The 26,454-nt window shown below is 39.4% G+C and overlaps 1 protein-coding gene and 1 pseudogene across 3 annotated transcripts in view; one reads left to right on the forward strand and one right to left on the reverse strand.

Moving 5' to 3' along the window:
• CEP70 (centrosomal protein 70) overlaps nucleotides 1-26,454 on the forward strand; it is a 58,796-nt gene that overhangs the window by 26,192 nt on the left and 6,150 nt on the right. For all 3 annotated transcript variants that reach the window (XM_036266446.1, XM_036266445.1, XM_036266444.1), the window contains exons 10-14: nucleotides 2,634-2,715; nucleotides 2,805-2,893; nucleotides 6,834-6,908; nucleotides 14,719-14,824; nucleotides 22,523-22,693. In XM_036266446.1, coding sequence (XP_036122339.1) covers nucleotides 2,634-2,715; nucleotides 2,805-2,893; nucleotides 6,834-6,908; nucleotides 14,719-14,824; nucleotides 22,523-22,693 — 523 coding nt within the window. The remainder of the gene's footprint in view (nucleotides 1-2,633; nucleotides 2,716-2,804; nucleotides 2,894-6,833; nucleotides 6,909-14,718; nucleotides 14,825-22,522; nucleotides 22,694-26,454) is intronic.
• Nucleotides 782-1,206, reverse strand: LOC118633389 (annotated as a pseudogene).

The raw sequence follows: 26,454 nt of genomic DNA on the forward strand, positions 1-26,454 counted from the left end.
CAAATCCTTTGTGTGATTTAATATTTTTTAAATATGTTTTTATTGGTTTTTGAGAGGACAGGAGAGGGAAAGAGAGAGAGAAACATTGATTGGCTGCCTCCTGCATGCCCCCTGCTGGGGAACCGAGCCTGCAACCTTAGGCATGTGCCCTGACTGGGAATCGAACCAGTGACTCTAGGTGCATGGGATGGATGGATGTTCAACCAGTTGAACCACACTGGCCGGGCATCCTTTGCCTGATTTTAAATTGAGTTATTAGTCTTTTTATTGTTGAGTTGTAAGAGTTCTTTATGTAGTCTGGATACAAATTCTTTATCAGATTTGCAAATATTTTCTCCTGTGGGTTGTTTTTTTTTCTTGATGGTGTCCTTGGAGCTCAAGAATTTAAAAAACATTTATGAAGTTCAACTTATCTGTTTTTTTTCTTTAGTCACTTTGAACCAACAGCGTTTTCACTTTGTTCTGCAGCCAATTAAAGTAGCATTCATCAGGAAACCTATGCCTTGCCTTCTTTCAGCCTCTTTACTGTCCCATTTGTTGTATAGTCTCAGATGTTATTTCTACTGGATTCTGGTAAAAATCTGCCCATAATTATTTTTTAAATTGTAAAAGTAGTTTCGTTCTTTTTTTTTTTTTTTAAGTTTTCATCTTTAATGTAATGACTTTGGAAATAATGTCTATTTCCATGACATCAATACTACAGTGTTCGGAGTCACAGTAAGGTACACAGAACTACATCCATAATTAATATGAATGCCAACATTTCAAGCAGTAATTTCTGTTACATGGCAAACAAAATCAAGAAGGTAATCATCAGACAAAAGAGACCCATAGCTTCAGACACGGCAAATCCCAAGATAGCATATGAGAACAGCTGCTGCTTCAGCGTAGGGTTTCTGGCATAACCAGTGATAAGCTGCCAAAGACTGTTCCAAAACCAGCACCAGAACCAGCCACTCCTACTGTTGCAGCACCTGCACCAATAAATTTGGCAGCAGTATCAATGTCTCTGCCGATTGCACTGGTCTGAAACTCCCTTTGGATTAGCTGAGGCACACCATTCTGGGCCCCATTAAATACTGGAGAGCCCTCTCCAGTCCTGGCCTCTAGTCGAGATAACACTGATGCAGAAATTGGTCTGTACACAACTCTGGATCCAGTTCGGATCAGAGCAGGGTTGCAGGAGAGCTTGGTGCAAGTGAACATCTTATACTCCTGGGGCAGCGCGACTGGCGCACCTGGGTGGCAGGCGATGTGGGCTCCTCTGCTGCTTTCTTCCTGGGAGTTGGCAGCAGCGGCAGTGGCGGTGGCGGCGGCAGAGGTTGAAGAAGTCAGTAGTTTAGTTCTTAAAATAATATATCAATGTTGTTATTTTTATTGATTTTAGAGAGAGGAAGGGAGAGAAGGAGAGAAACATAGATGTGAGAAACATTGATCTATTGCCTCCCATACATGTCCCAATCAGGGATTGAACCTGCAACCTGGGTATGTGCTCTGACCAGGAATCAAACTGGTCACCTTTTGGTGTATGAGACCATCCATGCTCCAACCAGCTTAGCCATACCGGCCAGAGCTCAATTTAATGATGAATTATGATTCATATAGGTATTACCATAAACACGGTATCAGAATAAACATATTACGTTATAAGTGTTTATAGGAAAGAAAAACCATTCAAACTGAATCAATCCATTGACCCTAACTAGACTGGTGGTGTGTTTGTATGTAGTGTTAAAAGCCACAAATGCACCCAGTGCAGTCTACGCTATAGCAGTAATATCTTAACGTGATGCAGCAAAGTGGAATGTAGCTCTAAACGATCAAGTTGTGTTTAGCAGAAAAATATTTTACACTACTTCAGTTTTAAAATTTTAATTTTAATTAAAATGAAAAATTTTGTTCTTTAGTCACACTAGCCATATTTCAAGCGCTCATTAGCCATATGTACTAGGGTTTTCCATATTGGACAGCCCAGTGTTAATGCATCAGAATTGTTAAAAATAATAATACTGATTTACTAGTAGTACTTTGTAGTTCACAGAGCTTTAATACATTTTGTTTACTTTTAACACCAATCATGTGAGACATATATGACAGATAGTGTCTCTGAGAGATGCAAACACAAATCTGAGAGATTGACCTACTACTCAAATAAGACAATTGGTTAATGGTGGTGTCAGTACTTGAATCAGGACTATTAAGTCTGTTGCTTTGTCCACTTATACTCTACATTTTTTCATATAATGTTTTTGGTGACCTAAAAGTACTAGATGGAAAAACAGTATGCTTTGTATGTTTTTTTCATTCAACAGGTGTTTTTCCACTCACTCTTATGCCCCATACTCTTCTAGACAAGGAAACATAGATGTGAGAACCATGGTGAACAAGACAAAGTTCTGGTTTGCATGGATCTTATATTCTAGTTAAGGTGATAGTGAGGAGATATACTATACTGTTAGATATTAGTACCTAATACTTAATACCATTCTCTATGAGAACAAGTAGGAAATTTGGTTTAAACTTTAATTCATATTTGGGTTATCAAGCCCTTATTGGATTGATTTAATTTATGTTAGCTAGGTTTTCTTTGAAGATAGATTTTTCATAAGTATACTGCATATGTTTTTTCATAGGCAATATAAAGAAGATGAAAGTCAGTCAGAAGAAGACTATGGAAGTCTTGGTGCCTTACCAACTTATAAAGGCCTTCTAACGGTATAGGGACTACATGACTCATAAATATGTTTTTATAAAGTTAAATAATCATCTAGGAAAGTTAATTTTTTTAATGAAATTTGTTGCAGTCATTACAGAATCAACTGAAGGAATCAAAATCTAAGATTGATGCACTTTTAAGTGAAAAGCTGAATCTCCAAAAAGATTTGGAAACCAGGTGAGAGAAACTTAAGTCATTTTTATGTAGCCCTTGGAAAGGAAACACATGCTGGAATTTGGAATGTTTATGAGTCATTCTAGCCCTTTTGCTCTAAAATTCATCTTGGAGAAATTCATGCTCTTACGTTCATTTTAGTCAGTTGTCTCTCATGATGGAAGGAAGAACAACAGATAGATAGGCAAGGGAAGTGAAAAAATAGGAGTCCACATTGAAAAGATAAAACTGGGTAGGAACTCAGAGTAGATTTAGCCTTATACTAGCAGGTTTCCATTCCCAAATTCCTTTAGAATATATTATTTAATCTTATCCCTGTGTTATGGGAGGAGAAGAAAACTAAAAAGTTTAAATGGCATACAACAGAAAAGTATATTTTTAGAAGCATACTACCACTAAAGGATAAACTCTACATGTATACAGTGAGTAATAAGGGATGAGACTTTCATTCAGCAAATATTTGTTGAACACCTTTTGTAAGTTAGACACTAACCTAAGCTCTAAGTATAATATAATGACCAAAACAAATATCTTGTTCTCATAAAGCTTATACTTTAATGGAGAGGGGACTGATACCTACAGTATAAACCACTTATATAAATTTTAACAACCTGCCACATAGTAGTATGTAAATTTATGATTTTATAAATATATAGTAAAAATTTTTAAACATGCGTGGGAATCATGAACAATGAATTCAGGATAGTGGTACCTGTGTTATGCAAAGGAGAGGAATGACATTAATGAAGGACACACAGGGAGTTTTAAGTATATGTATAAAATGTTAGATAAGAAATTTGAGACTTCTGGTCAAGATGGCAGCATAGGTATTCACCTCCTCCCACAACCACATCAGACTTACAACTGAACTACAGAGCAACCATCATTTAGAACCGCCTGAAATTGAGTTGAATGAAAGTCCTACAACTAAAAAATTAAAGAAGAATCTATGTCGATACTGGTAGGAAGGGTGGAGGCGTGGACAGGCCGGTCCCACACCCACGTGTGGAAGATAAAAATCAGAAGGCTACCTTGGCTGGGAAAGCCCTTCCTGAGGATCAAAGAGTCCCCATCCCACACTAGATTCCCTAGCTCAGGGTTCCAGTACCAGGAAGAGAAGTCCCCATAACTTCTGGCTGTAAAAACCAGTGGGAATTGAGGCTGAAAGAGGCTGAGGCTTCTAGAGTCCCGGGCAGTTCCTCTTAAAGAGCTCGTGCAGGGACTTTCTTGGACCCACTCTCTCCAGGCCCCAGCATGGGGGAGGCAGCTTGAAAGGCACCAGAAGACATATGGGGAAGAACTGAGTTGTTTGGCATTGGGTGAGAGCTGGAGAGGTAGCTTTCTCCTGGACTAATGTGCTGGTAGAGGCCTTTGTTCCTTTGGTGAGCCCTTCCCCCAAGGGACAGGCAGACTGCCGCCATATCTCGGACTCCAGCAACCTGGCTCACACTATTTGGCTCACCCTAGTGATTCCCTGAGACACTGCCCTACCCAACTTTCAGGCCCACCCAAGTTGTTTCCAGTGGCTTTACCATAGGATTGGCCTGTCTTGGCTCTTGCTTCCGATTTTCCTAAATTCTCTCAAACAAACAGCATCTGGTCTCAGTGAGCACCATACCTCTGGTTAAGTGGCCCCAGGCCTGGCACTAGAAGCAGCCAGCCTTGGTTCACAACTTGGCTTTGCCTGGGCACCTCCAAACCAGCACAAGAAGCAGCTGTCTGTAGATCGCTTTGTAGCTTATGCCTTGTGGTCCCAGGTAGAACACAGAGGTTGACTTTGCCTCAGAGCCAGCACACCCAATGGATAGCTTCAGACCACATCGAAGCACCACCACCCAACCACCTCCACAAGCGACACACTCAAGAAGTAGATTTGGTGGGCCCTGCACAGCTGATCCTCCAAGGTAGTCAGAGGCCAGTGGTCAGTGGGCACAGCCCATCCTTGCAGCCGATCAGCCTGAGTAAATTCCTTCCATTGATGTGCCAACAGCAGTCAAGACTCAATTATAACAGAAGGGTGTACAGTTCACACAAGGAGTGCACCTCGAGGGCCCAGCTGGGGTGACCAGGGAGGCTGTGCCACTGGACCTTATAGGACACCTACTATAATAAGCCACTCTAGGAAGCCTAGGAGAAATAGAAACTCTACCTAATACACAGAAACAAACACAGGGAGGCAGTCAAAATGAGGAGACAAAGAAACATGTCCCAAATGAAAGAACAGAACAAAACTCCAGGAAAAGAACTAAATAAAATGGAGATAAGCAATCTAACAGATGCAGAGTTCGAAATACTGGTTATAAGGATGTTCAGTGAACTTAGTGAGAATTTCAAGGAACTTATTGAGAACCTGAAGAGCGTAAAAAAGGACAAGTCAAATGAAGGAAGCACTAACTGAAATAAAGAATAATTTACAGGGAATCAATAGATTTGGTGAAGCTAAGAAGCAAACCATTCGTTTAGAATATAAGGAAGCAAAAAAACCCACACAAAAAACAATACCCAATCACAACAAAGAATCCAAAAAAAAGGAGGATAGTGCAAGGAGCCTCTGGGACAACTTTAAGCATACCAACATTCGTATCATAGGGGTGCTGTAAGGAGAAGAGAGAGAACAAGAAATTGAAAACCAATTTGAAAAAATAATGACAGAAAACTTCTCTAACATGGTGAAGGAAACAGACATACAAGTCCAGGAAGCACAGAGAGTCCCAAACAAGATGAACCCAAAGAGGGCCATATGAAGACACAATCATACTCAAAATGCCAAAGGTTAAAGACAATCTTAAAAGTGGCCAGAGAAAAGCAGTTAGTTGCCTACAAGGGAGCTCCCAAGACTGTCAGCTGATTTCTCAAAAGAAACTTTGCAGGCCAGAAAGGAGTGGCAAGAGATGTTCAAATGAAAGGCAACAACCTACAACCAAGATTACCCTATTCGTCTGGCTGGTGTGGCTTGGTGGTTGAGCATTCACCCATGCTCCAAAAGGTCACTGGTTCGATTCCCAGTCAGGGCACATGCCCAGGTTGTGGGCTCAGTCCCCCGTGGGGGTATGCTGGAGGCGGCCAGTCAGTGTTCTCATCGATGTTTCTGTCTGTCTCTCCCTCTCACTTCCTCTCTCTCTCAAATTAGTAAAGGAAAAAAAAAAAAAGCTTTGGGAAGTGATGGACATATAAAGAGTTTCCCAGACAAGAAAAAGCTAAAGGAGTCCATCACCACCAAACCAACATTATATGAAATGTTGATGGATCTTCTTGAAGAAGAACAACAATAAAAATAAGAACAATAAAATGGCAATAAATACATATCTATCAACAATGGAATCTACAAAATGAGCAAGCAGAACAGAAACAGACTCATAGATACAGAGACTATTTCTTGGTTGCCAGATAGGAGGGGGTTGGGGAGATGGGTGAAGAAGGTGAAGGAATTAAGAAGTACAAATTGGTTGTTAGACTGATGAACCTCAAAGGGAAGTGGGGAGGGAGGGCGGGATGAGATAAACCAAAGAACTTCTATGCATAAATGCATAACCAATGGCAATAGTGTGGGGAAGACAGGAGGAGGGCAATGGGGGAAAAAAGGGGACATCTGTAATACATTCAACAATAAAAATAAGTTTAAAAGGAAATCTGTTAACATTCAACTTTTATATAATAAGACTATTTGTAAAATAACTTTTTTATTATTCTTGTACATTTGAAATATTTCAGTATAAAAACAAGTAATAGGTTAACAATAATAAAAACGGGTATAAAATTTTGAATAGGGAATACAGAGAAGAAATCCAGTGGCCAATGAACACTAGCAGGCATGAAATATTTTAAGAATTTTAATAAGCATATTTGTGACAAGTAACAAAGTATACTCTATTGTTTATTATTAAATATATTTACAGTTTTATTCAATAAATTGAATATATTCAACATGATTTATTTTCTGCAGGCCCACACAGCATGAATTAAGACTTTATAAACAACAGGTGAAGAAACTGGAGAAAGCCCTAAAGAAAAGCATCAAGTAATTATATTTTACCAAAGTTACAAATTTATTAGGCTTTTGTACCTGTCACCTTACCTCATAGTGGGCTTGGCTTGAAATTACCAGGCTGATGGAGGGAAATGACATTAAAAGGGGATATTTCTGGTTCCACAGTTTGAAAACAATTTCTATACTGTTGGATTTGGCTATATATTCATCTTAAATAAGAACAAGAAAAAGTTATTTGCTTGATGTAATAAAGGGCAAGATTTTAACTAGAAAATTGTCTTTGGGAGTCATGGAGGAATTGTAAAAGAATCATTGAAATTAGAAATGACAAGCCCCAAATTTTTGTTTGTGGTAGCCATGACCTAAAGAATATATAGTCTCATCATACTTTAAAAGTACCAGAATGAATGCAGTGAGCCATTTGTATTCACCACTTGTATCTTTTGAAAAGCATGTACTCAGAGAAGATTAAAAAAATTTGTTCTCCAGTGGTGATAGTATTTTCTAAAGATTATCTATGTGTACTCTTTGGTTCAAGGGAATGAGACTTGAGGGAGCACTGGCCTGGAACATTTTGAAAACTATATGAGTTAATTATGTATTAGATGTATTAAATCAATTATATTAGCATAAGTTGATTCAATTTTTAGTGACAGCTGTGTTTCCTTCTTCCTGTGGTAACACATGCCACAGTGAAAGGCAAGTATTCTGGGTACCCAAGAATTATATATTGAGTTAAAATAGAGAGTGAGAGAGGAAAATGAGAGGTTTGGATAGCTGCATTCATTCATTCAATTAATATTTTTTTCTTTCTATTGCTTGACATTTTGGGTACCTGTGATACCTCCTACTGTCTGCATGGGCATTCTGCATACTGGAATTATAATGGTAAACCACATAGAAAAGGTTTCTGCCCTCATGGAGGTTTACATGAAGGGAGAAGGACTGAAAATGACAAATAAGACAGATTTGATATAGAAGTACTAAATGTAAAATAATGTATGAGTTGGTGTTGTGTGAGTTTTTGGACAAGAGGTGGTAGTGATATGATCAAAGGTGCAAGTAGTGGAGGTGATTGTAAGTGTTCAGAGTATTAGCGGTAGAACTAATAGGACTTGGTGATGGATTGAATATAGGTAGCTGAAGTGGGGGAGGGGAGGGTGAAGGGCTCAAAACTCCTAAGTTTTAGGCCCAAATAACTAGGTAATTATTGGTACATTAACCAGGATGGGAAAATTGATTGAGAAGCAGTTAGTAAAAGGAGGATATAGAGAGGTAAAAAGTCAGAGAAGAAAGTGTAGGAGAAGGAAAGCTTTTCATTAGCTCTTTTAGGGTCTCTGGCTGGGCCTGAAAGTTAAACTGATTAAGAGATGAACATGAGAAGCATACAGATTTATTGAATATAAATGTTACATGACATAGGAGCCTCTGTAAGGAAATGAAGACCTGAATAAGCAGTTAAGCCTGAGTATTTTTTAATTTTTAAAATATGTTTTTGATTTTTTTTTTTTTTAGAGAGAGGTGGAAACATCAATGTGAGAGAGAAACATCGACGGCTGCCTCCATGCACACCCCTCACTGAGGATCGAGCCCACAACCCAGGCATATGCCCTGACCAAGAATTAAACCGGGACCTTTCAGTCCGTAGGACAACACTCAACCCACTGAGCCACACCAGTTGGGCTGTTAGCTGTGTCTTTAAACATTAACACACATAATACTAGGTTATATATTGATCAGTTGAGGAAATACGACTAGATGCATGCAGGGACCTGACCCTGTATTGCCGGAGCAGTGGTTTAGTCTTTGCTAATTTAGTGTTTATGCTGACTTTGTAGAACATAACTACCACAAATAGGAATTAACTAAATATGTGTTGTGTTGTTCATTTAGGCTCTGGTCTTTAGATTCACTTTTCACTGTTAGCCTTTAAAATTATGATTCAGAACCCAATCTCTGCCATATTTTTCTTCTGAATTTGAAGAAATTATTCTTATTACAAATTTAAACTTGGAATTTAGAAAATCTATTTTGTTTTAGGTGTGGAACTTTATAGTATCTAGATGTGGAAACAGCATTAGGAGTGTTAGATAACTTGCACCATACAGGTGGTATGTAAAACTTTGAAAGAAATCAGACTGTATCCAACCATTTTTACTCCAAAGCTCACACTCATAACCACCACACTGATAATTACTACCAAGTGAAACACCCAATGAAAAAAATATTTTTTAGCCCTGGCTGGTTTTGCTCAGCGGTTAGAGCGTGTGGGTTCGATTCCAGCCAAGGGTATGTACCTCAGTTGCAGTTTGACCCTGGCCCTCTATGGGGTTGTGTGGGAGGCAACCAATCAATGTGTCCCTCTCACATCGGTGTTTCTCTGTCTGTACACCCCCCCCACACACACACACACTCTGCCTGAACATATTTGAGAAAATAACCTCGGGTGAGGATTAAAAAAAATAAAGAAAAAAAAAAATGTTTAAGGTAAAACATTGCAAGTGTTTATTTTCTTAGGTGGCAGAGGTAGAATACTTTTTCAAACAATTGATGTTGGGGAAATAATTAAGAATAAAATCTCTTATCAACCCAATGAATCCTTTCCCCATATATAGAAAAAATAAAGTTTCAGTACTGAATAAACATTCAACCAGACTGATGTGTATTATGGGCAGTCTGCTAAAGAGATGATAAAGAGAAAGTGAGATCTCACCCTTTAAAAAATTTTTTTTTCTCTATTGATGTTAGAAAAGAAGGGAGAGGGGGAGAGAGATAGGAACATCAATGAGAGAGAACATCGATTGGCCGCCTCCTGCATGCCCCACACTGGGGATCGGGCCCACAACCTGGGCATGTGCCCTGACTGGAAATCGAACCGGTGACCTTTTGGTTTATAGGTCAATGCTCAACCACTGAGCCACACCGGCCAGGGAAGATCTCACCTTTTTATATACAGCCAGGCAGATACTGTCCATTACATGTGGATTGTCTTTATCCAAAGGAAAAAGAAAACTTCTCATATCCTTAGCCAAGCACAAAGTTACTATTTAGAGCCAGGAGTCTAGGCTAACCTCTAATAGAGGAAGGGAAACAAAGCACAGTCCTCCCTAATGTCTGTATGCAAAGAGATGGTTTCAAGGCTCAGAGGCAGACATTCCTAGAATGTAAAATTGGCAAGAGGCTTATGTAAATCTTTAAAAATTTACATTCTTCTTAAAGAGACAGAGACAGGATTTATAGCTACAAGTTTTCCAAAGGAAATGGTACAAGAGAAGGAGGGGGAAATCTCTTTCCCTTTTAGAATCAGAGAAAATTCAAATTTTTTTCTTTAGAGTTGTAGTTACCTTTCAACTAACCAATCTTCAATATCAAATGAGGCTATTAATTTAACATGGAAAAACATAGGCTTCTTGTTTGAGTTAATATTACAAACAGGTTAATTATAAAATTTTGTTGCTAGGAAGTGATCAAATAGATTTGCCAGTGCAAGATAACCAAAGCACAATTCCATTTAATTTTTTAAAATATGTTTTTATTGATTTTTTTAGAGAGAGAGAGACAGAAACTGATATGAGAGAGAAATATCAATCAGCTGCCTCCTGCATTCCCCCTACTGGGATCGAGCCACAACCTGGGCATGTGCGCTTGACCAGGAACCGAACAGGGACCTCTCCGTCTATGGGATGACGCTCAATCCACTCCACCACACTGACCAGGCTCCATTTAATTTTTCAATGATATTTATATTTTGCTAGGAGGAAACAAAATCAGAATCCCATCTCCTTAGTGTTGAGATGACAGGCATTGAGGTGGTCAGTTAGACCACCAAGCCAAATTGAAATAAACAATCTAGGCTTTATACACTTACTGCAATAGTATTAGCAAGGGGCCAGAAAGAAAAAAGGCTGGGTTGTCAGTGTTCCATTTTCCCCAGGGAATGGCACCAGGCAAGAGTCATCAGTGACATGGAGAACAGATGGGAGGAAGCCTCTCACGGCTTGAGAAGCCTGGCACAAAAGATCTCTACTGTTTCATGGGCCTAGGAGAAGGCCTAGGAGTCAAAAAGTAGGGTCAGGCTGGAGAAAAGTATTTCAGTTAAGGCTTTCCCTGCCCCATAAGGAGAGGTGAAAAGAGCCTCTGTCAAGGCCCTTCAGTAAAGAGAGCTCAGAACAGAGGCACCTGGGCTAGGAATGCAGAAATGCATGTGAGCATGGCCAGCCAGGAGTCTGGAGGGAGGGGAGAGGTTAGGGGAACTGAATTCTTGACCGCAACTCCCTCCAGAGATTGGATGCACAGGCTGTCCACCCAGTCTGATGCGGGGAGGGGCAGTTTTCCCCCATAGGGCTTTCCAGGCAAAGCCTGTATAATTGCCTGTGGTTTGGGCATGAAAGATAACACAGGATTTTGGCCTGGAGCTGGACTCCCCTCTTAGAGAAACAGTTGCCTTCAGAGTTGTGACTGCTAGATTGCAGAGAACCACCCTTCTTTTCATACTATTCATTAAAAAAAATCCTAAGAGTGTAGAGGAAAGGACTCAGGGAACATATAATTTTGAGAGGCTTGCATTGATGCATACATGTATTTTGTATCATTGTGGCTAAATTAGCATGATTTAAAAAACAAAATTGTCATTCCACTTTTCAACTTGTTCTTCATCCTCAGAATGGGAGTCACATGAGATCATGGAAAGGCTTCAACAGACACGGTTGAAAGCTCTAAAGTGTCTGTGCATAGAAACTTATCTTATGGAGATAACATGGCATCTTTTAAGTTGGAAGTGCAGTTTTCTGTTTTTTTCCCAGACTCCACAAAGAAACAGAGCTGTTACTCTTGTCTATATGGAATGAGTGTCTGCTAAGTATGTCAATTATCCCTCAGCCACTCTTAGGGGATTTTTATGGCCTTCAGGCCCTGCTCACTGCTTTGGAAACTACAAAACAACCCTAACATAGTTATGAGTACAGCCTGTTCTGCTACAACATAGGTTTCTCAAACACTGTTAATGAAAAAACTGCTTTTCCTCCTTGGCTGCTTGAAGGTCAGCCACCATCATGAATGACACAGTAACTATCTGGACTAGAAAGTTCATGACCAATAGACTAATGTCCTTCACCCTGGGAAGGCAACAGTCCCTAAGACAGAAATTTGGGAAAAACCAGCCAAAATGTATAAGACCACACAAGATGTCATTGTATTTAGATTCAGAACCCATTTTGGTGACAACTGGCTTCGGCATGATTTATGATTCCTTGGATTACATAAAGAAAAATGAACCCAAACATAGACTTGTCAGACATGGCCTGTCTGAAAAGAAGACCTCAAGAAGATAGTTAAAGGAACGCAAGAACAGAATGAAGAAAGCCAGGGGGACTGCAAAGGCCAGTGTTGGTGCTGCAAAAAGGAGTCAAGAGTCTTCCGTGACTTTATCTGTGGTGATCGTGCAGATTTTTCATGAGAGGGTTAATAAACTAAGAACTTAAAAAAAAAAAAAAGCCAAAATGAAAGGCTACAGCATTTTTTGGGACAAAAAAGAATTGAATACAGGTTGAGATAGAAACCCAAATAGTGTCCTAATGACAGGGTGAAGGCAAGGGTTTTTTTATGAGAAAAGGAAGAAAACAATTATGTGAATAGAAGTGTTAACCTACCAAAAAAAAAAAAAATGGCCAAAGTGAGAGGCAACAGGCATTTGAGATCTAAAAGAAAAGCAACTCAGGAAGTAATTATTCAGGCAGAAACCCAGTGTTCCCTTTGGGGTTAATAGCAAGGGGACTTTATGAGAGCAGTAAGGGGAATAATTACATGAATAGAAAGTAGGAGTTTCTACTGGTGTTAATAAGTAAAAGAAGGAATTTCTATAGGTGCAAATAAGCTAAGTTTTTCTTTAGCTAACCATGGTGGTACTAATTCTCAAGAATGTCTTTAATTTTCAGTCCAAAGGATCTGCTTTCCTGTTAGCTTTACAAATAGTTGTTTGAAATACAGCGATGTTTTAGGCCCAGTCCAAAGGTTATTTTGCCCAGTTTAAACTTTCCAAAGGTTCAAGGAGCAAGACTGAGAGGTTGTTTATTTAAATTTTTTTTTCTTTATTGATTTGAGAGAGTGAGAAAGAGATAGAAACATCAATGAGGGAGAACTTTGATTGTCCACCTCCTGCATGCCCCCTACTGGGGGGATTTGGCTCACAACCTGGAAGTGTGCCCTGACCAGGAATCGAACCAGTGACCTCTTGGTGCATGGGTCACTGAGCCACACTAGCTGGACTGCCTCTTTTTGTTTTAAAATTGTGCTAATTGTCCATTTCACCTGCAACAAAAAGAAAAAAAAAAAAAAAGCACAAAAGTATTCACAGCGCAGGTTTAGGGATAAACTGACTCATATTCTCTCATTTGTTTGTGACTTGAGAGAGACTTTTTGTCATGCTGATGTATCAGCCTGAAAGGATTGTCAGGTGGAGAACCAAAGTTTTGTTCAATGGCCTAGACATTTTTTCCATGAACAACTAGGTCGAGAATCGAATTGTTTGAGATGGGAGACGTTTGAGAACTGTTTGACTGTATTTCCACTAGAGAACATATCTCACTCTCTCTTTAAGTAGGGTGAGGAAATAGGAGTCTTAGTGAAAGACCTCTGTCTCTCGTATTCTAGATAATATGCTCCTGGCACTGCGCTTAAGCAAAACTGTGAATATGGTAATAGGTGGAAAATAGATTATGAGTTATTTGTGTCTACTAGAGGAAAGAGGTTGACTTTTTACCTAGAGTTAATTCCATTTATTAAACTTTTTTCTTGTCATATACTCGCCAGAGAGCAGAGAAGAGCAACTGAGTGAATATCAAGGGTAATACATGTGACTGGAGTAGATAACTGTAGGGTAGTAGTAAGAAAGGAGGAATATTAGGTTAGGACTAACAGCATGGAGAGATTCAAATGCTAACCCAAGGAGATTATATTTAATTCATAAAGCAGTGGGAAACAAGTGATTGTTTTTTAGCAGGCAACTGACATGATGGCATATTGCTATTCTGTTTAACAAATAGCAGGCCAAGTTCATTAATGAGTCATGGAATCAGTTCGACGAGTCAAGGTTCTGTAGGAAACTGAGAGGCATACTCAAAATTAAGATGGTTCATTTGAAGTGGGTGTAATAAGAGACCAGTTTTTTCAAAGGTATGGTGGATGGGAGGAGGAATGTTTGCTACAGCCTGACTTCAGAGATATTTGAAGAAGGGCAGCGGTTTGCTAATAGGTGAATACATGCACACACAATTAGGTTTCTGGGCAAAGAGACTCACCCTCAGTGTTCTAGTAACTACCTGGAACAATGGTCTCTTGGGTTTTCATGCCCTTTTGCCTGGCCCAGGCATCATTGTGTGTTCTTTGGCACAAGTGGAGCATAAAGGAGGGACTACTGTCTAGCTCTTGCTGCTACAGTGCCAAACCAGTTGCCCTGCCCGTTGCTACTTACTTACCTACCTGTAGCCTCCAAGCTTGGATTCCTTAGAAGTTGCTTCCATTCTTCGCTGTAGTTCTTTCCTGTTCTATTTTTTTGGCAAGTGTTGGTGAGTGGTTAGAGCTTTCTTCAATCTGATCTCTTTTGTTTTCAGCAATTCCTTCTAATTTGTGGTCTGTTGAGAGGACCTTCTTGTTTTCCAGTGACAATATGGCTTAAAATTTTTAAAATGCATGTATGCATGTGTGTGAAAGCACACGCAACACACACACATATAAAATGACATAAAACTATTGGGAGGGTAGCTGGATCACTGGCTGAGTTTGTTATCTTAATCCAGTATCTAAAAAAGCATTTTGTATTATCTTGATTTTTCCCCCCCTTTAGATTACAAGATCTTATCAGTCAAAACAAGGCTGAGGACAAAGAGAAAAAAGATGAGCCCAGCAAAGATAACCAGCAGCAGGTCCTAATTGACCAGAGATACTTTCAGGTATTGAATAGCTGGGAAAGAGACTGGTATTTGTAGTCAATCTTGGTTTCCATCTCAGTGTAATAAATGATCAGTTGGTAAGGAACACTTGTATTCCATTTGTGTATGATTATCCTGTCTTGTCTTGCCATGACATACCTATTTGGCTAAAAAACATCGTAGTTAGATTGACTTAGAATTTGTCTTTCCCCTTAAAAGAGACTTTGGCCTGTTCAAAGCAGGGTAGTAAAAAGCTGGTAAGATTTTTATTCTTTTCCCTACTCTCCCCCTTAAACCATTTCCCTTTTTATTGTTTTTTGGTATTGATGTGGTGGTTGTTATTATTACTGTTACTATTATTTAAGTACATTTTCTTAAGGTCCTTGTATGGTTTTTTTTTATTTAGATATTTAATCTAAATATAATCGTCTCTGTGGTGTGATGTAGAGACCTTACCTTACTGATTTTATAGAATAGATATATGAGCATTTATTGGGTCGATGTTCAGATAAGCCTGGGCATTTGCTTACAGAACTAGGCCTACATTTTATTTTGTTGACCCCACACAGGTTTTTTTTTAAAATTTTGAATTAATTACTAATATTTTTTAAAATTAGGAGATTTTATTAACTTCTTATTTGTAGTTTCTCTTAAAAAGAGAATTGGGTGCCTTGGCTGGTGTGGCTCAGGTGGTTGGAGCATCATACAGTGCACCAAAGGATCACAGGTTTGATTCCCGATTAGGGCACATACCCAGGTTCTGGGTTAGATCCCCAGTTGGGGCATGAAGGGAATGCAGCCAATCAATGTTTCTCTCTCACATCGATGTGTCTCCTCGCCACCCCCATAAAATCAAGAAAAACATGTCCTTGGTTGAGGATTGAAAAAAATAAAGAGAATCTGGCAACAAAATCCTGCGCAGTCATTATTAGAGCAGAATTATGCCCTTCCCCCGTCACATGGGCCTGTGCTCTTCAGTAGACCATTGTCCCCACCCGTCCTTGCTTCACTCATTTATGCTCTTATCTGGCTTCTGTAGACATTTGAGTTTGCAGTTTCCAATAGACCATTCTTTCTCTACTTTATTGAAATAAAACCTTTATCATATATCCTATTCCCCTGTATGCATAGGTTTCTCTCTAGTCTGTTCCATTTCTTTTTTTTTTTTTTTTATCCTCACCCGAGGACATTTTTCCATTTTTTGTTTAGGTAGAGTGGGAGGGAGAGAGAGGAACAGAGTGAGAGAGAGAAACATCTATGTGAAAGGAACACATCAAGTGGCTGCCACCCACACAACCGACCAGGGCCGGGGACAAACTGCAACTGAGGTACATGCCCTTATCGGGAACCGAACCCGGGTCTCTCAGGACCGCAGGTCGACGCTCTAACCACTGAGCCAAACCGGCCAGGGCTAGTCTGTTCCATTTCTATACTATTTTCATATTCTTTAAATTTTTATAGTTTTGATACCTTTTAGGTTAAGTATCTTGTCATTGTTCTTTAGAATTTTTTCCTTGGCTATGTTTTTTTTTTTTAATATATTTTTATTATCTTTATTGTTGTAAGTATTACAGATATCCTCTTTTTTTCCTCCCATGGACATCCTCCTCCCCACTCCCATCTACCCCTCGCTTCACCACACTTTAGTCTGTGACCACTGGTTATACATATATGCATTTAAGTTCTTTGGTTTAACTCTTCCCTCCCCCCCACCCTCCTTCCTTCTGAGGTTTGTCATTCTGTTCCCTACTTCCATGTCTCTAGAACTATTTTGTTTCTCAGCTTATTTTGTTCATTATGGTGTACAAATAAGTGAGATCATGTGATACTTGTCTTTCTCTGACTGGCTTATTTCGCTTAGCATAATACTCTCCATGTCCCTCCACATCATCTCAAAGGTAAGAGATCTTTCTTTCTTATAGCTGCATAGTATTCCATTGTGTAAATGTATCACAACTTTTTTATCCACTTGTTTACTTACAGACACTTGGGCTGTTTCGTCTGGTAGTGGCAGGACAGATCTTGGATCGAGTCCAGTTGTCCGGGGATGCTGGCAGCTTTTGACGTTGGCTATAGTGGCAGCGCAGGTGGCTCTTGGCTGCTGCGGGGTCTGTGGGCGCTGCTAGGGTGTGCAGGCCTCAAGGCACTACTACTGTCTGGCTCGGCTCCCTTAGGAGAGCTGCTGCTAGGCTCCATTGGGCTCCCATGGCATTGCTGCTGCTGGGCACAGCTGCCTTGGTGGCATGGCTGACATTGGCACAGTGGAGGCCACTAGTCCAATGGTGCCAGGCGCACTTGTGGCCTCCGGGTGCTGGACCCTAGCCACTCCCTGCTGCCTCCTCCCAAGGAGGACCCATTGGATCTTCCAAAATAGTGGGGCCTTTCAGGCCCGAGCAGGAGAAGCACTGTCCTTGGCTATGTTTTTAGCACATTTATTCTTCTGGATAAATAGTTTGTCAAATTTAAAAATAGATTCCATTGAGTCCAGCCGGTGTGGCTCAGTGGTTGAACATCAACCCATGCATCAAGAGGTTGCCAGCTTGATTCCCAGTCAGGACACATGCCCAGGTTGTGGGCCTGATGCCCCCCATGCAGGAGGCGGCCAATTGATGTTCTCTTTCATCGATATTTCTATCTCTTTCTCCCTCTCTCCTTCTCTCTCCTAGAATCAATAAAGGAAAAAACAAACTAAAAAATAAAAATAAAAATAGATCCCATTGAGATGAAATGAAATTCAATTAACTATTTATTTATTATTTTATTTTTTGTTAATCCTCACCCAAGGATATTCTTTCACCAATTTCTAGATAGAGTGGAAGGGAGGGAGGGAGAGAGAAACATTGATGTGTCTCATTCTCATATCAATGGGTTGCCTCCTGTATGACACCAACAGGGGCCAGGGATTGAATCCACAACCCAGGTTCTTGCCCTTGACCGGGAATGGAACCTGTGACCCATCGGTCCACAAGCCGATGCTCTAACCATTGAGCCAAAGTGGACATGGCTCAATTAACTTTTTTTTTTTTATCCTCACTCAAGGACATTTTTGCATTTATCTTCAGATAGAGCAGGAAGGAGAGAGGGAGGAAGAGAGAGAGAAACATCGATGCGAGAGAGACGCATTGACTGGCTGCCACCCACACAACCCCATGGGGCCGGGGACAAACTGCAACCGAGGTACTTGCCTCTATCGGGAACTGAACCTGGGACTCTGGTCTGCGGGCCGACGCTCCAACCACTGAGCCAAACTGGCCAGGGCTCAATTAACTTTTTAGATTAATATTTAGAAAATTAATACCTTTATAGTATTGAATCACCTCACTCAGAAATATGTCTCTAATTTTATTTGGGTCTTCTTTGATAGTCTTCAATAAAGTTTTATATATTTTTAAATTTAGCTCTTGCATATTTCTTATGTTTATTTCCTAGATATTTTATAACTTTTATTGCTATTGTGTGGATACTTTTTTCCATTATATTTTCTAATTGATTATTGTTGGTTCTTCATATGTCACTGTGTTGATTTTCTGTCCAGGCACCTCTCTGAAAACTGTTTTGTTTTAGATAGCTCTCCTGTACCTAGTATATAACTAAATTTCTTTTGTTTCATTTTGTTTCTTAAATTCAATTTGAGAGATTTGATTCTTTAACAGGGGAATCAAACCATTCATGGTCATTGAGACCAGCACACACAGTTACTTTTATTCTTGACATCTTACTTTCTGTTTCTATTTACATGGTTTTGTGTTCCATTCTTTTCTTTTCCTGACATTTGTTAAGATTTCTTTGTCCTTTCATTCTCTTCAAGTAGTTAGGATATTCATCATCTTAATTCTTTTAATGATTCTAAATGATTACCCTTAAAAATATTTTTTTATCCATATCAAGAGTTTATCAGTATTTGCAAGCTCTTTCTGAATAAGATAAGACCTATATTGTGAGTTTTCTTTTTTAATTCCCATTTCTCTGGGAATTATTTAAGTCATTTTACCCTTTCCTCATTGTTAATACATCTTTTACTTCCAATCATCAGAGTATGGTTAAGTCATAAGGAAGAATATACTCTGCTATCAATAATAATTCAGTAGACAGGAAATAATTAATTTTTCCATTAAAATGATGTGTTTAAATATAAGTGGAATGTTGAAATACACTTTCTCTTAAAATATATTTGTTTATTGATTTTATTTAATTTTTTTTAATTTTTTTTTTTTTTGTTCAGATAGAGTGAGAGGGAGAGAGAGGAAGAGAGAGAGAGAGAAACATCAACATGAAGGGGACTGATTTTAGAGGAAGGGAGGGAAGGGGGGAGAGAGAGAGAGAAAAAAAAGAAAGAGAGAGAGATTTGTTGTTCACTTATTTATGCATTCATTAGTTGATTCTTTTTTTTTTTTTATCCTCACCCAAGGACATTTTTCTATTTTTTTGTTCAGATAGAGAAGGGGGGGGGCGGAGAGAGAAACATCGATGTAAAAGGGACACATCGAGTGGCTGCCACCCGTACGACCCAACCAAGACCGGGGACAAACTGCAACTGAGGTACGTGCCCTTAGTGGGAACCGAACCTGGGTCTCTCGGGACCGCAGGCCGATGCTCTAACCCCTGAACCAAACTGGCCAGGGCTGGTTGATTCTTGTATGTGGCCCTACCAGGGATCAAACCCACAACCTTGGTGTATGGGGAGGGTGCGCTAACCAAATGAACTACCCAGCTAAGGTCGAAATACACTTTCTTGAACTAAAAAGAAAAGCTTCTAAACAAACATTGGAGGTCATATAACCAGGAGACCTATGAGTTGTAGTTTGAAGTATGAGTAGGGACAGAGATTCAAGATCAGAATGGTATTTTGTCTTTATGTGCGTATAACTATTTAGTAAATAGGCTGGCCTTGGTGGTGGTAAATAAGGGAATTATTTTACTCTTCCCTTTAAACTTGCTGTTTTGTATCTCCCTTTTCTTTTCTTGGATGATACAGAATGTAGAACTCGTAGCTTTTAGCTTGGGTGTTATAACACATACACATCAAGATATTTAAAATTCAATTTAGGCATTAATGATATTGGAGAATTGTTCATTTTTCTTATGTCTGGCTTCTCCAGGATTGGTAGTGAGGATGGATGTTGGTGAGGATAGAAAACAAGAGGGGAGAATTTTTCTTGATTGGTGCTGGTGTAATCTAGTGGTGGTGTCCTTTGTGTGGCTGATGACCAAATGCTGCCTGTTTTTCTCTTTCATGGAATGCCTGTGTTGTGTGTGTGTGTGTGTGTGTGGGGGGGGGGGTGTTATTTCCTCTTCACCAACCAGGGACCTTGTTAATGTATCATTCATTCTCTGTGCAATGCATTTTTCAGTTGACCTCTTAGGAATCCCTTTCTTCCTCCTGTTCAAGTGATACTCCCCTAGGGTCCTCCAGCTATAGGTAGTTTTATTCCATGAAAGCAAAGCTTGATTCTCTTCCAAAGTATTCATTTTGCCACAGGGTATATTTTTACCCTACTACAATGTAAAAGGACATGCTTCCCTTGTTGCTGCCTCCGCTCCTTGCTCTATTCCATCTTTATCTTTACATATGTATCAGTGCATTTTTGCTGTGTAACAAACCCTCCTCAAACTTAGTGATAGCCCTTTAATATATAGTGCTTGGACAGCTGAGCTGTTCTGTTGATCTTGATTGGGCTCCTTAATGCATCTGCTATCAGATATAAGTCAGCTAAGTGGCCCTGCTTCTGGGAGTTAGGTGGATATTGGCTCAGGGTGATGGGCCATGTGTCTTTTGTCATCTACCAGCTAGCCTTGGCTTGTCCATGTGGCAGCAGAGTTCAAAGAGAGAGCAGAAATAATCAAGGCACCTTGAATCTCAGGTTCTGAGCTGGCACACCGTTACTTCCTTTACTGTGGGCCAGTACAAGGCCCAAGATTAGTCCAGATTTAAGGAGTAGAAAAACAGACTTGACTTCTTGATGGGAAAACCTGCAGTGTCACACTGCAAAGGGGAGAGGGTATAAGGAAGAGAAATAATTGCAGTAATATTTGCAAACCATCTACCACAAAGTTTGGATACATACTGCTAGAAATACATGTAATCTCCCTTGGTTTATCACCTCCATCATGGAATGGGATTGTCCTATGAACTTCTAAAGCTCAGCTAGCATCAGTTCCCTGGTCTCTCTTAAGAGTTCTGCCTTTCTTACTTTTGGTTTGAAGCAGGAGAAGGATTATGTTCATTGATAATTTAATGGAGGGAAATTTTTTCCCCACTAAAATGGTAATCAAAGATTTTAAATATAATAGGAGCAAAATATTGAAATGCACTAAAATAAACAACAAATAAACTGCTTGCTAATAAGCATCTGAAGTAAAATTCTCAGGAGACCTGTTGCTTTATGGCAATGGTTCTCAACCTTCCTAATGCCGCAACCCTTTAATACAGTTCCTCATGTTTTGGTGACCCCCACATAATTTTATTTTTGTTCCTACTTCATAACTGTAATTTTGCTACTGTTATATTTTAGGCAACCCCTGTGAAAGGGTCGTTCAACCCCCAAAGGGGTTGTGACCCACAGGTTGAGAACCGCTGCTTTATGGGGAGAAAAGAAAAATAGCACAGCATTTTTCACTCACTAGTTTTATACATTCCTTTAACATACACTCATCTTGGTGAGTCTTGTCCTGTGAATCTCTAACAATTTCTTTTTTTATTTTTTATTTTTTTATTTTATTTTTTTTATCCTCACCTGAGGACATTTTTTTTCCATGTTTTGCACAGATAGAGTGGGAGGGAGAGAGAAAGAGAGAAACATCAACGTGAAAGGGACACATCGAGTGGCTGCCACCCGCACGACCAACCAGGGCCGGGGACAAACTGCAACCGAGGTACATGCCCTTAGCGGGAACCGAACCCGGGTCTCTCTGGACCGCAGGCCGACGCTCTAACCGCTGAGCCAAACCGGCCAGGGCTCTAACAATTTCTTAAATAGGCTGGTCACTATCCAGGATCACTTTGATCACCTCTTAGCAAGGCTTGCATGATGTTTTTAGGACTTCTCTTTAGAATGTGTGGGACTTTATAATTCATTGTCTTTACTCTGAACTTCAGCTGAAACTGTGAAACAGTAGGAAATGCTCCCACTTAATACCCATATTAGCTTAAATATGAGGAGAGAGAAATAGGAAAATGTGGGAATTTAGCTAAGGGTAACTGGATGATTATTCTTTTCTATGTGGATTATAATAGGTCATAACTTCTTTCAAATCTAAATCATTTAAAAATACATTTTAGTTTTTGTGTGAAGTCTGTGGTTCTCATTAGAACTTACATATTTAATCATGTTGATGAAACGTTGTACTTCCAAAACACTTCAACTGTCAGACTTATTAAAGATCTTCTTTCCTGGCCGGTGTGGCTCAGTGGACTGAGCATCCTCCCATGAACTGAGAGGTCCTGGTTCGATTCCGGTCAGGGCACATGCCCGGGTTGCAGGCTTGATCCCCAGTAGGGGGCGTGCAGGAGGCAGCCAATCGATGTTTCTCTCTCACATTGATGTTTCTATCTCTCCCTCTCCTTTTTTCTCTCTCTAAAAAGTCAATAAAAACATATTTTAAAAAAATCTTCTTAATGCCTAAAATTAACATTGACATATAAAGCACTCCTTTAATATATATCACTTTTATAGGACTGTGGTAAACATTTCAACTAAAAACAGTCTTTTTTTTTTTAAGGTGCTGAGTAGCATCAATTCAATTATTCACAATCCAAGAGCTCCAGTAATAATTTATAAACAGAGCAAAGGAGGAGCCCAACATTTTAATAAAGATCTTGTTCAAGATTGTGGATTTGAGCATCTTGTTCCTATAATAGAAATGTGGGCAGATCAGCTGATTTCCCTGAAGGTAAGGGGTTGAATATTCTTTACATGCTTTGAAAATCTGTTGGAGTCTGTGGACTTTATTAATAGGACTAGGCTTAATTTGTTGTTTGTTTGTTTTAACTGTAAAGCTGAAAAGGCTTATTTTATCTAAATGTTAATCTTGCTACTTACATATCTATTTTAAGTACTACCTATTTGATGTTGCCATTACTGTAGGCTTTGCCTCTTATAAGGTTCTACCAAACAAGAAAGACGTTTTTAGTCCCATTGCCTTGTTAAAAATCTATAGTAGATCCACTTTGCACTTCTAGGTCCTTCCCTGTTCTACCTTCGTCTCCCTCTTTTTGGTGTCCCCATGCTACAGATTTTCCTGGCCCTTATTCCTCTTCAGATATAATGACTTATCCTTCATCCCATTTTAATTGAAGGTGTTTCTTTTCTCTTCATACTTTTTTTTTTTATCCTCACTCGAGGACATTTTTGCATTTATCTTCAGATGGTGTGGGAGGGAGAGATGGAGGGAGAGAGAGAGAAACATCAATGTGAGAGAGACACATCGAGTGGCTGCCACCCACATGACCCCAACCGGGGCAGGGACAAACTACAATTGAGGTACATACCCTTAGTGGGAACTGAACCCGGGACTCTCTGGTCCTCAGGCTGATGCTCTAACCGCTGAACCAAACTGGCCAGGGCTTCTCTTAATATTTTAAATTATTTTTTTTCTTTCAAAGCTTATCTCCATGTCTGTCTATTCTGTAGAGAAGACTGTGGTCAGGTAGCAGCCAGTACTACCTCTACCTGGTCTTCACTTTATAGACTTCTTGTATATTCTTTATTAACTTCAGTTTTTTTTTTTAGTTTTTTGTTGAGTAGCTCACTAAAAGGTGAATTGTCAAAGTCAACTGTATTTAATTTCTGTTCCCTTTAAATTTTAGATTTTTCAATAACTAATATATATGTAGCATACCTCTGTTTATGAAGGTGTGATTCAGTAACAGAATTTATCAGTAGAAGCCTTATTACAGGGAGTGTAAATGATACAGAAGATATGTATAGGCTCTACAAGTTTTGTCTTTGTTCTCTGACATGTCCCAAGGAACTTCCTGATATATAATAAGTGCTCAATATTTGTCAAAAGAATGAAGCAGAACAACACATTGCAAGGCAACAAAATGGAGATGATGATACTGAATTAAAAAAAATTAAAACACACCTGATGAAAGAATCTTCACATTCAGCCTAATTTCTCCTTCCTGTTTTAAATAAGGCTCAGATAGAGCTATAAAATAAAATAAAAAATGTAATTGAGTGACTATTGGATTAACATACCTATCTTATAGGCCTGAGTTCCTTCAGTTTTTATCTCAGAAGAGAGTGAAATAATTAGTGGTTAATTCTATAAATCTTTTTATCCTCACCCGAGGACATTTTTTTTTTTTTTATTTTGTTCAGATAGAGTGGGAGGGGGAGAGAGAGAGAGAGAAACATTGACGTGAAGGGACACATCGAGTGGTCGCCACCCGAACGACCAACTAGGGCCGGGGACAAACTGCAACCGAGGTACATGCTCTTAGCAGGAACCCAACCCGGGTCTCTCCAGACCGCAGGCCACCGCTCTAACCACTGAGCAAACCCAGCCAGGGCAATTCTATAAATCTTGACATTTTCCCAATTATTGCTTGTCAGGAGATTTCTTTCTTCCAGCTAACTCCACTTTTCTCCTCCTCAGGGCAGATGGGCTAGAGAATGCCCCAGCCTTTTCAAGACAAGGGAGAGACTAGAAGAGAGAGGAGGCGAAGGGAAGAATCAGATAAATGGATAGTTATTATTTACTATGTTCAAGGCATTGTGGGAGGTATAAGAAAAGGTGAACATAAGATTCAGATTAGTTGGAGAGAAAACATACTAAAATATATTAAATAAACCTTAACCATTCAAGATATCATTAGAAGAGATGAAAACAAGCCATGCAGTGCCACATGAATATTGCAGATAACTTGTACTCCAGATTCTGGAGGAGGGACGAGCCCCCAAGAAAAGTTTTACAGTGGAGGTGAATTCTTGCTACTGTATAGTTTTCCCACTAGAAGGAGACAAGGAGAGTTAACTTTGAAGTTAGAATATCCTGAGGATCCTCAATAGGAATTTAGTGGCTCTGCCACTGAAGTAACTCATGGATTTGGGGCCATGCTTCAGATATTTACCTTTTACTGCAGAATCAGGATCCAAATTGAGAAACTATGTGAGGTTCTTTGAGGTCTCCTCATATGAAAGGTTTTCTATACTGTAGCAGCCTCTAAGTTTGGGATAACCATTTTCCAAGATTAGTTTTTTTCTCAGGTTAGATTTGGTGTAAAAGAGAAGGATGGAAAAAGCATGAGCTAGGCTAGGTGGCTGCCTCCTTCACAGTGAGCTGCAGACTCTGTAGCTTTCCCAGCCCAGGACACTGTGGGATTCTGTGGCTTTCCCATTCCCCAGTGCTCCAGAGGCCAGTCTTCCAAAGTCAGACAGGCCCTTGGCTCTTCTGCATCCCCACAGCTGAGCAATGTGGAGAACCTAGGAGACCCTCTTTTAGATTTTTCAGGGCTTACTTGATGGACTATGCTATGACTATTCTGCACTGCTAAGTACATCGGACATCTATTTTTCTCAATCTTGTTACTACTTTTATTCTCAAGCAAACATTTATATTTGGTGTGGTTTTTACCATAGACCATTTGTTTATGATTGTACCTTCTTAATAGGGTATTAATTAATGAAGGTATTATTATGATGTGACATTTTTACTTTTTTTTCAAATTCTGGTGGCACTTAATGTTTAAAACATTCATTTGATACTGGATGCATCGCCTTGAGTTGCTAAAATATGTAATTGCCTTCTTACCAAATGAAAGGTTAAAGATATCAATATGTGAGGTTTGGGTATTAATTGGAAAGTATTAAATATGTGGAGGACTAAAAGAAATTGGAAAAATAATTTCTCGTATACTTCTTTCTGTATTCTGGACTCGCGCTGCCTTGTACAGTAACCTCCTGCCATGTGTAGCTTTGATCACTTGAAATGTGGCTGGTTCCAACTGAGATGTTCTGTAAGTATAAAATATAAGATTAAGCCCTGGCTGGTTTGGCTCAGTGGTTTGAGCGTCAGCCTGCTAACCAAAGAGACTCGGGTTTGATTCTGGTCAAGGGTACTTACCTTGGTTCTAGTTTGGTCCCCGACTGGTGCAGGAGGCAACCAGTCAGTGTGTCTCTCTCACATTGATATTTCTCTCTCTCCCCCTCCCATTATCTGAAGATGAATGGAAAATTATCCTCGGGTGAGGATTAAAAAAATAAAATAAAAGATTAAGAAGATTTAATATGGAAAAATAATTAAAATACTAAGTATTCAATGGTAACATTTAAGATATATCAGGTTATATAAAATATATTGCTAAAGTTAATGTCACCTTTTTACTTTTTAAAGTGTGGCTACTAGACAGTTTAAAATTACTGTGACTCACATTACATTTCTTTTGGACAGCATTGTTCTCAAAGACCAAGTACTGTGCCATGCACACATAGACGTTCAGTAAATATTTGTTTATCATTGACCTGTCTTAGAGTTCTAAACTTTCAGTAGCCTTGCCCCTTGTGTACAGTTTAAAATAGATGAGGGCAATGTGTCTAGGCCAAGAAAACTGAGTAGGCCGTCATGAATATTAGTTAGGATTAATTTAGGCATCCTTTTAAATTAAAACCTGCCTGGAGATATATACTATAATATGGATGAATCTAGAA

Source organism: Molossus molossus, unplaced genomic scaffold (assembly GCF_014108415.1).
Source record: "Molossus molossus isolate mMolMol1 unplaced genomic scaffold, mMolMol1.p scaffold_m16_p_18, whole genome shotgun sequence".
NCBI classification, from domain to species: Eukaryota; Metazoa; Chordata; class Mammalia; order Chiroptera; family Molossidae; genus Molossus; species Molossus molossus.